We start from the raw sequence: 13,135 nt of genomic DNA on the forward strand, positions 1-13,135 counted from the left end.
ATTAAATTTTCCTTTTTGAATCACTTTTTTAAAAAACAAATGCATTTTATTATGACATTTTCATATACATACTTTGTTAATATTTTGTTCATTTTTGCTCGCCCACCCACACCCACACCCACACCCACACACACTACCCTGTTATCCAAATTTTCCTTTTTGTCAGTGCTGGGAATTGGACTTAGGGCCTCATACATGCTAGGAAAGTGCTCTACCACTGAGCTAAATCTCAGCCTGCTATCAAATTTTAAAAAATGTCTTAGGGTAGCCTCGGAGTTGACTCAGTGGTTAAGAGCACTTGTGGCCCCTGCAGAGGACCCAGGTTTGATTCACAACACCCACGAGGTGGCTCAACAATCCATAACCCCAACCCCAGTTCCAGGGGAATCACACACCCTCTTCTAACCTCCAAAGTCACTAGGCACACATATGGTACATATTACATACATGCACACAAAACATTCAGTACAAATATAAAATAAAATAAATTAAAGAAAATAAACTTTAAGCTGGGCAGCGGTGATGCATGCCTTTAATCCCAGCACTCGGGAGGCAGAGCCAGGTGGATCTCCATGAGTTTGAGGCCAGCCTGGACTACAGAATGAGATCCAGGAAAGGCACAAAGCTACACAGAAAAACCCTGTCTCAAAACGGAGGGGGAGGTTTTAAAAACTTTATTAATACTGAGGAAATGTGTGAGAAGTGGCACTGTAAGACCTGGGAATTGAACTCAAGTCATGAGGCTTGGTGGCAAGTGTCTTTTATTAGGGTTGAGGAGTAGAAAAAGAGCATTTGTATAATGAAAAGAATCACTGAAAGGAAAAGACACCAAAATGTCATCGTTATTGTTGCTGAGTGAGGACATAATGTTTGCATGATGTCAATAAAAAGGGAAAATGTATTCTGTTATTTTACTAGAAAACCATATTGTTGTTTTGTTTGTCACAAAAATAATGCTAGCAGAGGACGAGGCCCAGCTTAGCAGTGAGGTGCACATCTGGATGCAGTGGGACCCAGGCCGCATGGGAGCAGCAGCCTCAGTATTTGGCCCATCTTACCTTTCATTCCTGCAAGTTGAGTTTGGGTGATTTAACAAAGACATAAACATTTGCTGAGATACTAACAGAATATTCTAATAACCCTGATACTGTAAATGACTTCTCATCAACCTGCTTTTTAGAAAGGAACTTTGCTTCTTTGGGATTATAATAGTGTGAACTATTAGGCAAATGAATAACTTGTCTCATTTATTAGCATTATCTTTTTCTTTCTTTTCAGGCACATATTAAATTTCCTATTGACTACCCATATTCACCACCTACCTTCAGATTCTTGACCAAAATGTGGCACCCCAACATTTATGAGGTAAGAGACATCTGTCATAACTTTCTCTGGATTTTTCAGATTAGTTCTTTAAAAAGAGACTAGGGATTTACCAGTCAAGGCCCTGAGTTTGATTTCCACACCACATAAAAAAAGTAGTTTGGGCAGGAGGGTGTAGCTGAGTGGTAGGGCATTTGCTTAGCATGCACAAGGATCCGGTTCAGCCACAACACCACACCCCTCACCCCTGAAAGAGATGCTGTATCTCGGGAAGTTGAGTTTTGCTGTAGCCACAGAAATATTCATGATTTTGTACTTACTCTGTAGCCTCTGGTTTAATTACTTAAAATCAAGGTAGTTTTATAATTTATATATTGTAATATATAGTAATTATATCCCAGTTAAAGATCAAGGCTTTAAACCTTTGCAGCTCATTGCTAAGATTATAATGCACACGTGTTAACATTTGCATTTTAAAAATTTAGTAAAGTCCTATAAATTTATTTGTCTACCTATCCTCTGACTTTACAGCAAGGGTCACCTGTTGCTATGGGCAGAGCCTCAGCTTTTTGGGGGGATTTACCCTCCTACATTTGGACTGCCTCCTTTCAGAGTTACTGCTGAGCACTTGAGACCCTCTTTTGGGATAAATCCAAGGTGAGGTTCTTCTGTTGGACAAGTCAGTGTGCCTGCAGGGAGCATTTCTAGGGAACTGTTGGTTGAAACCTGAAGAAACATACTTAGCTTTGGACAAAATTATGACACTGTTGGAGTAATGTATTAGCCTAATAGAGCAGCCTTTTTATTTTCCATGGTTGCCTTTCCTTTTTTATTATGTTTGTTTGAGGTCAGCCCTCATAGTGTATCATTGTCTGTCTTCCAAGTTATAGTCCTTGGAGCCTCACAAGTAGGGTTCCAGACAGCCACAGTTTTTGTTTTTTGTTTTTTTTCAGATAGGACAGACATGATGAAAAGGTGATATGTGCTGTCCTTTCCAGAAATAGCCTCCTGCAATACTTTCTGTTAGAATTAACATAATCATAATGTAACGGGACAGCAGGGCCGGCCAGATGGATGGTTCAGTGAGTAAAGCCACCAAGCCCAACAGCTAGAGTTTAATTTCTAGAACCCACAGGCTGGAGGGGAGAAGTGACTCTTTAGAGTTGTCCGCCGACCTCAACACATACCATGGCACTTTCATCCCCCACCTCCAGTAAATGCTTACATGGTTAAAAAAAAAAAAAAAAAAAACCAAAAAACAAAAGATGGAGTCGGCATTGTAGCACATGCCTTTAACCCCAGACAGAGGACAGCCAGGGCTACACAGAGAAACTTCGATTATAGTTTGCTAAATACTGTTATCACCCAAAAGGATGTAAACTTTACTCTAGTATTTGTGAATTTAATTATTTAAAAAATACCATGTCTATGGAATTAATAAAGATGAAGTTGAGAAAGTGGCACACACCTTTAATCCCAGCACCCAGGAGCCAGAGGCAGGCAGATCTCTGTGAGTTCAAGGCCAGCCTGGGCTACAGAGTGAGTTCCAGACAGCCAGACAGCCAGGGCTTTACACAGAGAAACCCTGTTGAAAAACCAAAAAACACCTTCACAGAGTGGTAATGCTTTTGCAGAGTTCCTGTCATTCCTGTGAGGCTCTCACAACCTATTGTAACCCCAGCTCCTGGGATCGGACACATCTCGCCTCTGCAGGCATCTACCCACCCCACATACACACAATTAAAAATAAACCTTCACATAAAAAGCCAATTGAATACAATTTGCCATCAGCGATTGTAGATCTGCAGCAGGGTGTGGTGATGCGCACCGTCCTCCCAGCAGCTGGAAGGCAGAGGCAGGTAGATCTCTATGCATTTGAAGCTAGCCTGGTCTACATAGAGAGAGTTCTAGGCCAGATAGGGCTACGTGGTGAGCCCTTACCTTTTCATTAAGTAGTTTTCTGGTTACATGTTTTAGTGCCCTCCGAAGTGCACAACCGGATCCTGTGGCTTCATAAACACTGTCGTTTTCATGCCAACGATTACAGACCTTAGAGATCGGATGACCCAAGTGAAACATCACTGTTCGTTATCTCCCCCACCAAGTTTAACGTGTATGGGAGAGCCTGGTGTCATGGCACATACTGTAGTCTAGCCCAGAGAGGCTGAGCCCAGGAACAAACCAGGCGTGTGCTATGTTGATAGTGTTTATATATAATTTGCAGGAACTACATTTGAATCCTGGAACTGGCAGAATACTTTTGCTTACTTTTCCATTTCCTCTACGTTTTCACGGCTTTCCTTCCCTCACGTCCATCCTACCTGCTGACAGGTCCAGTGTTGTCAGTGTTGGATTTGAACGATCTCTTGCTTGTAGAGCGCGGCACGGCACTGTGCCCAGCCTCTGCTGTGTTTGGTGATAAGCTGTGGTTAGGGAGCGGACTCGGCGGCGGCGGCGGCGGCGGCGGCACTTGGGGAGTGAAGAGGTGGAAGCCCGCGTCTGTCGGTGTCTCTCTCCGTCTCGTTGCTTTACCTGCACTGAGTTCTTCTTCTTCCTACTGAGTAGACAGAACTGTCTCTTTTGTAGAGCTTCTACTTTCTCTGAATGTTAGCCTTCATAATTTATCCTCGTTAGGAATCGACTGGCAAAGCTAAGGATAATACATTAGGATTTATATTGCACAGATTATATATTGCAGTCTTAGGATCTTTCAAACTAGAGAATTAGTTTAATATCTCATTGTTATTAAATTCACGTAAAATTTAAATCCAAAATTTTTAAATTCTAAGGTTTAGCTTAATATATGCTTTGCTTTAATTGTCCCAGTGTTTCAGGCACATTAAAAACCATTGAGATCAACTTTTTAAAATAATTTTTTGAAGCAACTTTAGATTTCTTAAAAACTCGCATGGGGCTGGAGAAGCAGTTCAGCGGTTAAAGAGCACTGGCTGCCCTTGCAGAAGGTCCAGGGTTAGTTGCCAGCACCACGTGGTGGCCACAGCCATCCATAACTCCAGTTGCAGAGGGTTCAGTGCCCTCTTCTGACATCTGGGGACACTAGGCACATACGTGGTGCACAGACATACATGCAGTTAAACACTCTTCGAATAAGAAAACTTCACGGCTACAAAAGGTTACAAAAACAGTTCCTACTTTGGTCATTTTGAGGCAGGATCTCACTCCTGCCCTGGGTAGCCAGACTCTTGATTCTCCTGCTCTACCCTTCCCAGTTGGGTTTAGAGGTGTGGACCACCACTTCTTGTTCCCATATGTTCTTTCTGTTCGGGTGTTTTGGTTTGGGGAGAGTGGGGTTGAGATAGGTCTCAGTAGCCCAGGTTATAATCTGTAGCTTCTGCCTGTTTCTACTTTCCAGATCCTGGGAATTTATAGGTGAGAACCACTGCACTCAGCTTTGGCTCTGTGTCTTTTTATTTTATTTTTTATGTTTTATTTTATGTTTATGGATTTCTGCCTGAAAGGATGTCTGTGCACCATATACGTGCAGTGCCTGTGGAGGCCAGAAGAACGGGGTTAGATCCCTTGGAACTGGAGTTACATATGGTTGTGAGCTCCTGTGTGTGCTGATAATTGAACCTGGGTACTCAGAAAGAGCAACCAGTACTTAATCGATGAGCCGTCTCTGCAGTCCCTGGTTCTTTGTTTGTTGAGACTGGCTGTTAAAAGAACTCACTATAGAACCTTAATGCTGTTTTCAAACAACTTCTTATCCTGCTTCATTCTGTACATTCCCACATACATACATTCCCACATACATATATACGTGTATACATACATACATATAACATATGGAAACAGGCTCTTATGTACTAGGTAGCTTCCATTTCAGGGCAGTCCTGCTTCCGCATCCCCAGTGATTGGATTATATTCCTGTGTCTTATTCCTGCCCCATTTGAAATCACAGGAAACACTGTGCTTCAACTTTATAACCTTAGTTCAGGGAAAAATGCTGAGTGTTGTGTTAAGATTTTGTTATCAGTGTTAATACGTCCCCCGCTCCCTCTGGTTTTCAAGACAGGGTTTCTCTGTGTGTTGATCCTTCTGCCTCTGCCTTCCTAGTGCTGGATTAAGTGTGGGCCACCGCCACCCACTGTTCATTTTTCTTAAAAGCGTCTGGAGCGCAAACCTATGTCTATGGGCAGACTAGACAAGTGCTCTCCCCTTGAACTCTGGTCAGCGCTCTTTACTTTTTAACTGTGTATCCCATGGGCCTTCATGTTGCCAATCAGTTGCCTGCCTTTCTTTCTTTCTTTCTTTCTTTCTTTCTTTCTTTCTTTCTTTCTTTCTTTCTTTCTTTCTTTCTTTCTTTCTTTCTTTCTCCCTCTCTCTCTCTTCTCTCTCTCTTCTCTCTCTCTCTCTCTCTCCTCCCTCCCTCCTCCCTCCCTCCCTCCCTCCCTCCCTCCCTTCCTTCTTTCTCTCTCTCTCTCTTTCTCCCTTTTTTTTTTTTTTTTTTTTTTTTTTTTTTGGTTTTTCGAGACAGGGTTTCTCTGTGTAGCTTTGAGGCCTGTCCTGGAACTTGCTCTGTAGACCAGGCTGGCCTCGAACTCACAGAGATCGGCCTGCCTCTGCCTCTGCCTCCCAAGTGCTAGGATTAAAGGCATGTGCCTCCACCGCCCGGCTCAGTTGCTTTTCTTATTGTTGTGAAGAAAATACCTCACAGAACAACTTTCTTATGGAAGAGGAGGTTTATTTTGATTCATTTTGAGGGTAGAGCTCATTGTAGTGGGAGAGTTATAGCCTCAGGGAGCATAAAATAGTTGAAAACAAACCCAGAGAGAAATGTTTTTTGGTCTCTCTGCTCCCCCCCCCCCCCAAGACAGGGTTTCTCTATGTCACCAGGCTGGCCTTGAACACACAGAGGTCATCTGCCTGCCTCTGCCTCCTGAGTGCTGGGATTAAAGGTGTGTGCTATCAGGCCTGGCCACTCTCTTCTTTCCTTTCCTTTCCTTTCCTTTCCTTTCCTTTCCTTTCCTTTCCTTTCCTTTCCTTTTCTTTTCCTTTTTTTCCTTTCCTTTTTTTTCTTTTTTTTTTCCTTTTTCCTTTCCTTTTTCCTTTCCTTTTTCCTTTCCTTTTTCTTTTCTTTTCTTTTTTCTAGAATGGTACTGCCTGTATTAAAGTAGATCTTCTCAAATTAGATAATCCCTCACAGACATGCCCAGAAAATTTATTCCTATTGAGATTCAAATCAGATTCCATCAAATTAACAATTAAGATTAACCATCACACCAATCATAGATTTATAATTTCCGTAACTTCTTTGAAACAGTTTTATTAAAGATATTTTTAACATAGGCTTAGGCATGAAAAAGAAGAGAGGCCGGGCGGTGGTGGCGCACGCCTTTAATCCCAGCACTCGGGAGGCAGAGGCAGGTGGATCTCTGTGAGTTTGAGGCCAGCCTGGTCTCCAAGCGAGTTCTTTGAGCCTGGTCTCCAAAGCGAGTTCCAGGAAAGGCGCAAAGCTACACAGAGAAACCCTGTCTCAAAAAAAAAAAGAAAAGAAAGAAAAAGAAAAAGAAGAGAAACGCTCAGAAAAGACAGCCAGGAGCATGGGTGTGAGCTTCTCAAAGAAGAGATGCTCATTGGTATCCTTTTACTCAGCATCCTTTAAGAAGGACCATGAAGGCTGGAGAGGTGGCTCAGCAGGAGAAAACACTGACTGGTCTTGAAGAGGACTCAGGTCCAATTCCCAGCACCCACTCGGTGCCTCACAACCTTCTGTAACTCAGGTTTCATGGGATCCAGCACCCTCTTACTGTCCAGGTACCAGCTGCACACATGGCACAGACAGAAAACACTCAGGCACATAAGTGAACCTGCCATACCAAAGAAGAATTGCAGGAATAGGTTTTTTAAGGGGACATAAATACAATACTCTAAAAGCATTTTTAAAATACACATAAATTCTGTTTAAAAAATTTAATTCATTTTAGCTTGGTGTGGAAGCTTACCCCTTTAATGCCAGCACTCTGGAGACAGAGGCAGATGGATCTGTGAGTTTGAGGCCAGCCTGGTCTATAAAGAGTTCCAGGACAGCCAGGGCTACACAGAGAAATCCTGTCTTGAGATGGATATATATAATTTTAAACTAAAAAAATGCATGTGTGTGTTTTACCTGCATGTGTGTCAATGTACCATATTTCTGCCTGGTGCTCAGATGCCAGAAGAGGGCAGCAGATCCCCTGAAACTGGAGTTACAGAATTGTGAGCCACTTTGTAGGTCGTTGGGAAATGAACCCAGGTTCTCTGCAAAAAAGAAAAAAAAAAGTATATTCCCCCCCCCACACACACACCTTTCTCTCTTTCTTTTGAGACAGAGTTTCTCTGTGTCGCCCTGGCTGTACTGGAACTTGCTCTGTAGACCAGGCTGGCCTTGATTTCATGAAGATCTGCCTCCCGAATTCTGGGATAAGGCCACTACCTCCTAGCTACAGCAAGTGTTCTTGACTGCCAAACAATCTCTGTAGATCCATACATACATGCTTAATCTGAATCTTTTATTTTTTTAAGACAGGGTTTTACTATATAGTCTTGGCTAGCCTAGGACTTATATATAGACTAGGTTGGCCTTGAACTCATAGAGACCCACCTGCCTCTGCCTCCCGAGTGCTGGGCTTCAAGGTGTGTACCACCATGATCTGCCCAGAAATCTATTTTGGGAGCAGTGTTTAGTTACTGTTTTTATGATTAAAACAAATCATTATTAATTTCCTCCACTCTATAGCTCCTGCTGATCTGGAACTTGCTATTTAGACAGGCTATCCTCCAAATCACAGACTCACTTGTCTCTCTGGGACTAAAGGTATGCAACACCATACCCAGCCCAAACAGGTTATCTTTAATTGGCTTGTATAATATTCCTCATACCTGATACTCTGGAGAAATTTTCTGTATATTCTTATATTTAACTCCAAAGTCTTTATGTGGGTTTCATCTTAGGTTTTGATTGTTTGTTTGTTTGTTTTTTTCCGAGATGGGGTTTTTCTGTGTAGCTTTGGAGCCTGTGGAACTTGCTTTGTAGACCAGGCTGGCCTTGAACTCAACAGAGATCCGCCTGCCTATACCTCCCGAGTGCTGCAATGAAAAGTGTGCACCCCCTCCCCAGAGAATTTCTTTTTTTCTTTTTTTAAAAATATTATTTTAGTGTTTTGAGGCAGGATCTCCCTTTGTATCCCAGGCTGGCCTCCAGCCTTGGCCTCTGCAGTGCGGGGATCACACACAGAAGGCCTGCTTATGCTCACAGTGCTGAGTGTTGGACCCGGGCTGTGCCTGTTTTCCTTTCTTCTCCACATCTCTTTCTTTATCTTCTCTATCTTTTAAAAACATTTTATTAGCCGGGCGCGGCAGTGGTGGCGCACGCCTTTAATCCCAGCACTCGGGAGGCAGAGGCAGGCGGATCTCTGTGAGTTCGAGGCCAGCCTGGGCTACCAAGTGAGTCCCAGGAAAGGCGCAAAGCTACACAGAGAAACCCTGTCTGGAAAAACCAAAAAAAAAAAAAAAAAAAAAAAAAAAAAAAAAAAAACATTTTATTTTATTTTATGTACATTGGTGTTTTGCCTGTATAAATGTCTGTGTGAGGGTGCTGGGTACCCTGGACCTGGAGTTAGACAGCTGTGAGCTGCCATGTGGGTGCTGGGAATTGAACCTGAGTCCTCTGGAAGAGCAGTCAGTGCTCTAACCACTGAGCCACCTTCCCGGCCCTCTCTCTTTTACTGCTTGCAGTTAAACCCCCAACCTGCCACATACTCTGCCAAAGCTTGGACCACTGTCTCCCATCTGTGCTTTTTCCCTTTGTGTGTGTGTGTGTTTTTTTTTTTTTTTGTGTGTGTGTGTGTGAGAGAGAGAGAGAGAGAGAGAGAGACAGACAGACAGACAGACAGACAGACAGACACGGGGCCGTGTATCGTGTTCTCATATATATAGAACAGGAAAGACTGAATTTCTTACCACTATCTCCCAAGTGCTCAGATTACAAATCTGCTATTTCTGTACTTAAGTGCATGTGTGTGTGTGTGTGTGTGTGTGTGTGTGTGTGTACACGTACCTTCAGATTTTCTCAAATGTGCATTAGCTGCTTTTAGAACATGTTAATATGGGGGCTGTTGTTTTTGTACTGAGATTAGAGGTCTATGTGCAGTCAGGAAAATGCTAATCAAAATGACATTGCAATTCTAGTTCACTTTAGTTAAAGCAATTAATCAAGAAAACAAAATACAGGACTGGATGGAGAGATGGTGAATGGTTAAGAACACGGCTGTTCTTCCAGAGAACCCAGATTTGATTCTCAGCACCCACAAGGTGGCTCACAACCATCTGTAACACTGTCTTTTGGTGTCCAGGGCCCATTTCCCAGCTCTGTGGATATCAAGCTCACACATGGCACAGACATAGTGCAGCAAAACACCTGTACACATGAGTTTTTAAAAAGAAAGAAGGAGTGTGGAGGCAATGAATACTACACAAGTTGTGAGAGAAAAGGGAACTGTATGGTGATTAGGCCTGTGAGTTAGTACAGAGACTATAAAAGTCAACATGGAGGTTCCTCAAAAAATCAGAACTACCACGTAATCAGGTTGTATTGTTCCTTGCTATATATATACTTAGGGGAATCAAAGTTAGATACAGTGGAGATTCCTGCGTGCCTTGACACTATTCACAACAATCAGGTTACATAATCAGTGTAGGGCTCAATAATTGTCAACATCACATAAACTAAATAGAGCATTCCTGTTACTATAACACTTAGGAGATGGAGTCGGGAAGATTTCTACAAGTTTGAGGGTATCCTGGGCTAAGTAGCAAGTACCCAGGCCAGATAAGGCTTCCTGTCTTAAAAGTAAAATAAAGCGCAAGCTTTTAACCAGGTCAGTGCCAGTTCTGGCCTAGCCAGGGCCTCAGAATAGTTACAAAAAAAAAGGCCAGGCGTGGTGGTGCACACATTTAATCTCACTGCACCCTCTGGAGGCAGAAGCAGGCATATGGCTGAGTAGAGGTCACCTCATGTCCTATCAGCTAGGACTGTGTAGTAAGTAAGACCCTATTTCAAACAACAAAATCATACAGGGGGAAAATAAAATGTAGTATATACTCACAATGGAATATTATCCAGCCAAAAAGAATAGTCCTGTCATTTGTAGGAAAATGGTCAGAAATGGCAATTAGGTCAAACAAAATAAGCCAGATTTAGAAAGACAAATGTTTTCTCTCTAATGAATCCAAATCTTAAAAATAGAAAGAGTAAACAAATGAGACACACACAGACATAAAAGTAGAATGAGGACTATTGGAAATAGGAAGGGTATCAGCAGGAGGAAAAAAAAGAAGAGAGGGTGGGGGGGTAGATATGCTCTAAATATGTTATCAATGTATGTGAGAATGTTAGGCCCAAACCCATTATTTTGTACATTTATACATGCTAATAAAAGCAACTATTTTGTGTGTCCCTGTGTGTGTGCACACACGAAAGCCAGGAGAGAACTCAGGTGTTGTTCATCAGATGCTGTCCACCTTCCTTTTTGAGGTCTCAGTGGGACCTAAGGACCACTAACTAGTCTAGGGTGGCTGGCCAGCTAGCCCTGGGGATACACCTTTATCTGTACCCAGCACTGAGATTATAAGTGCCCCACAACACTCAGAGTGTTTTTGTTTGTTTATTTGTTTTGTTTTGTTTTCCATTTCTCTTTATTAAGAAATAACACTCAGGTTTTTATGTGTATGGGTATTTTTATGTGTGTGGCTGGAGGGATGGCTCAGACATTAAGAACACTGGCTTCTCTTGCAGATGACCAGGGTTTGATTCCCAGCACCCACATGGCAGCTCCGAGATGTGTATAGATTCAGTCCCAGGGGTCTGATGCTTTCTTCTGGCCTCCTCAGGCACCAGCGTACATGTGGTACCCATATAAACCTGTAGACAAAATACCCATCCACTCAGCTTTTTATCATTTTTTTCTTTTAGCTTTCTATGTCATTTTTATTTTTTTATTCTTCTCTCATACGTGATACTCAGCTTTTTGTGTGCATACTGGGGATTGAATTTAGGTTCTTCATGCTTGTGTATCGAGTACTTTACCAGCTGAGCTCCCAAGAAAGACAACTTTAGGGGGGCAGATAGTATTTGGCAGTCTGACCCACAAACAGTCTATATCAAAATCTTTGTGTTTTTTGCAAACATCAGCAAGATGATATAAAATTTATAAAGAAATAATAAGGAGACCTAGAAGACCAAAACAACATTGAAAAGGAATTAAAATATAGTATGAAACTGTTGTTACCAAGAGAGTTTAGTACTGCTATGATGAAGAATTGAGAACCTTAAATAATGGAGAACATGCCGGGCGGTGGTGGTGCACGCCTTTAGTCCCAGCACTTGGGAGGCAGAGGCAGGCGGATCTCTGTGAGTTCGAGGCCAGCCTGATCTCCAAAGCGAGTTCCAGGAAAGGCGCAAAACTACACAGAGAAACCCTGTTTCAAAAAACCAGAAAAAAGGAAAAATAAATAAAAAAATAAAAAAATAATGGAGAACATCTGTAGCTATGAGAATTTTTGTTTTTGAGGTAAGATCTTGCCATGTAGTCCAGAGTAGCCTTCAGCATGCTGCTGTCCTTCCTCAGCTCCCAAGTATTGGGATTGTAGGCAGAACTATGATGCCTAGTGATAATCAATAGATTTGACAGAAATGACACCAAACTCACTGCGTGTCGTCCTTGCTAGGATTTCTGTTGTGATAAAGCACTACAACTTCCGGAGGAAAAGGTTTATTTGTTCTGCATATTCTGGGGCACTGCCCATCGAGTGTGGCCAAGGCAGGAACTGATGCAGAGGCCATGGTGCAAGTCTGCCCTCTGGCTTACTCTTCTCATGGTTTGCTCAGCCTGCTTTCTTACACAGCCCAGGACCACTGCTCAGGGTGGCCCCAACCTCTCATCCACATCAGTCAGTGCCCCAAATACTGTCCACAGATCAATTTGATAGAGACATTTTCTCCGTTAAGGTTCCCTCTTCCCAGATGATCCTCCTAGCCTGTGTCAAGTTGACATAAAAATTAGCACAAGTGGGAAGTAGCAATCTCATTAATAGTTGGATTTTCACAAACAAAAAAATGATACAGAATCCCTTCTTCATAAAAAATTCTTCAGAAACTGCTCAGACATATACTCAAGAGGAAGAGGCAGGAAGAAGATTCCTGTGTTTGAGGCCAGCATGGTCTGTAAAGTTCTTTAAAGAATTTAAAAAAAAAAAAAAAAAAAAAAAAAAAAAAAAAAAAGCAAGCAGTTAGTAAAAGGATTAACCTAATTGAAAAGTAGCCAAAGTAAGCCACAAGTGTGTACTTAGGAGGCCGAGGCAGGAGGATTAACAAAAGACCAGGAGTCTGAGGCCAGACTGGGCAGCCTCGGATTGGAGATATGAAGAGAACCAGATAATGAATAAGCTGAAATACACATCAGACCCACAGTGAGACTTCACTGACTCACAAAATGGTGCATGTGTTGTTAGGAAAAAGGCCCATGGAAATTAAATTAAATTAAAATGATGCCACAGAACTGGACTTGGGTCCTATGAAAAAGCCATATCTCATATCTCTCTATTATTATTTTTTAAATATTTGATTGCTGGGTGTGGTGGTTCATGGCTTTAATTCCTACTTGGTAGGCAGAGGCAGGCAGGCGTATGTGAGTCTGAGGATGGCCTGTTCTACATAGCTTCAGTCCACCCAGGACTACATAGTGATACCCTGCCCCCCCCCAAATGAGTTGTATTATATATTTTTTAAAGTGTGTGTGTGAGACTATAACAT

The 13,135-nt window shown here is 42.3% G+C and overlaps 1 protein-coding gene across 2 annotated transcripts in view; it reads left to right on the top strand.

Moving 5' to 3' along the window:
* The window catches only part of Ube2r2 (ubiquitin conjugating enzyme E2 R2), an 85,100-nt gene that overhangs the window by 49,180 nt on the left and 22,785 nt on the right, over nucleotides 1-13,135 (top strand). Inside the window, exon 2 of one of the 2 annotated variants that reach the window (XM_028884040.2) lies at nucleotides 1,279-1,365. The exons of the other annotated variant lie outside the window; for it this stretch is intronic. Within the exon in view, the coding sequence (XP_028739873.1) occupies nucleotides 1,279-1,365 (87 nt within the window). The remainder of the gene's footprint in view (nucleotides 1-1,278; nucleotides 1,366-13,135) is intronic. 2 annotated transcript variants of the gene reach the window in all.

Source organism: Peromyscus leucopus, chromosome 2 (genome assembly GCF_004664715.2).
Source record: "Peromyscus leucopus breed LL Stock chromosome 2, UCI_PerLeu_2.1, whole genome shotgun sequence".
In the NCBI taxonomy this organism is placed as follows: Eukaryota; Metazoa; Chordata; class Mammalia; order Rodentia; family Cricetidae; genus Peromyscus; species Peromyscus leucopus.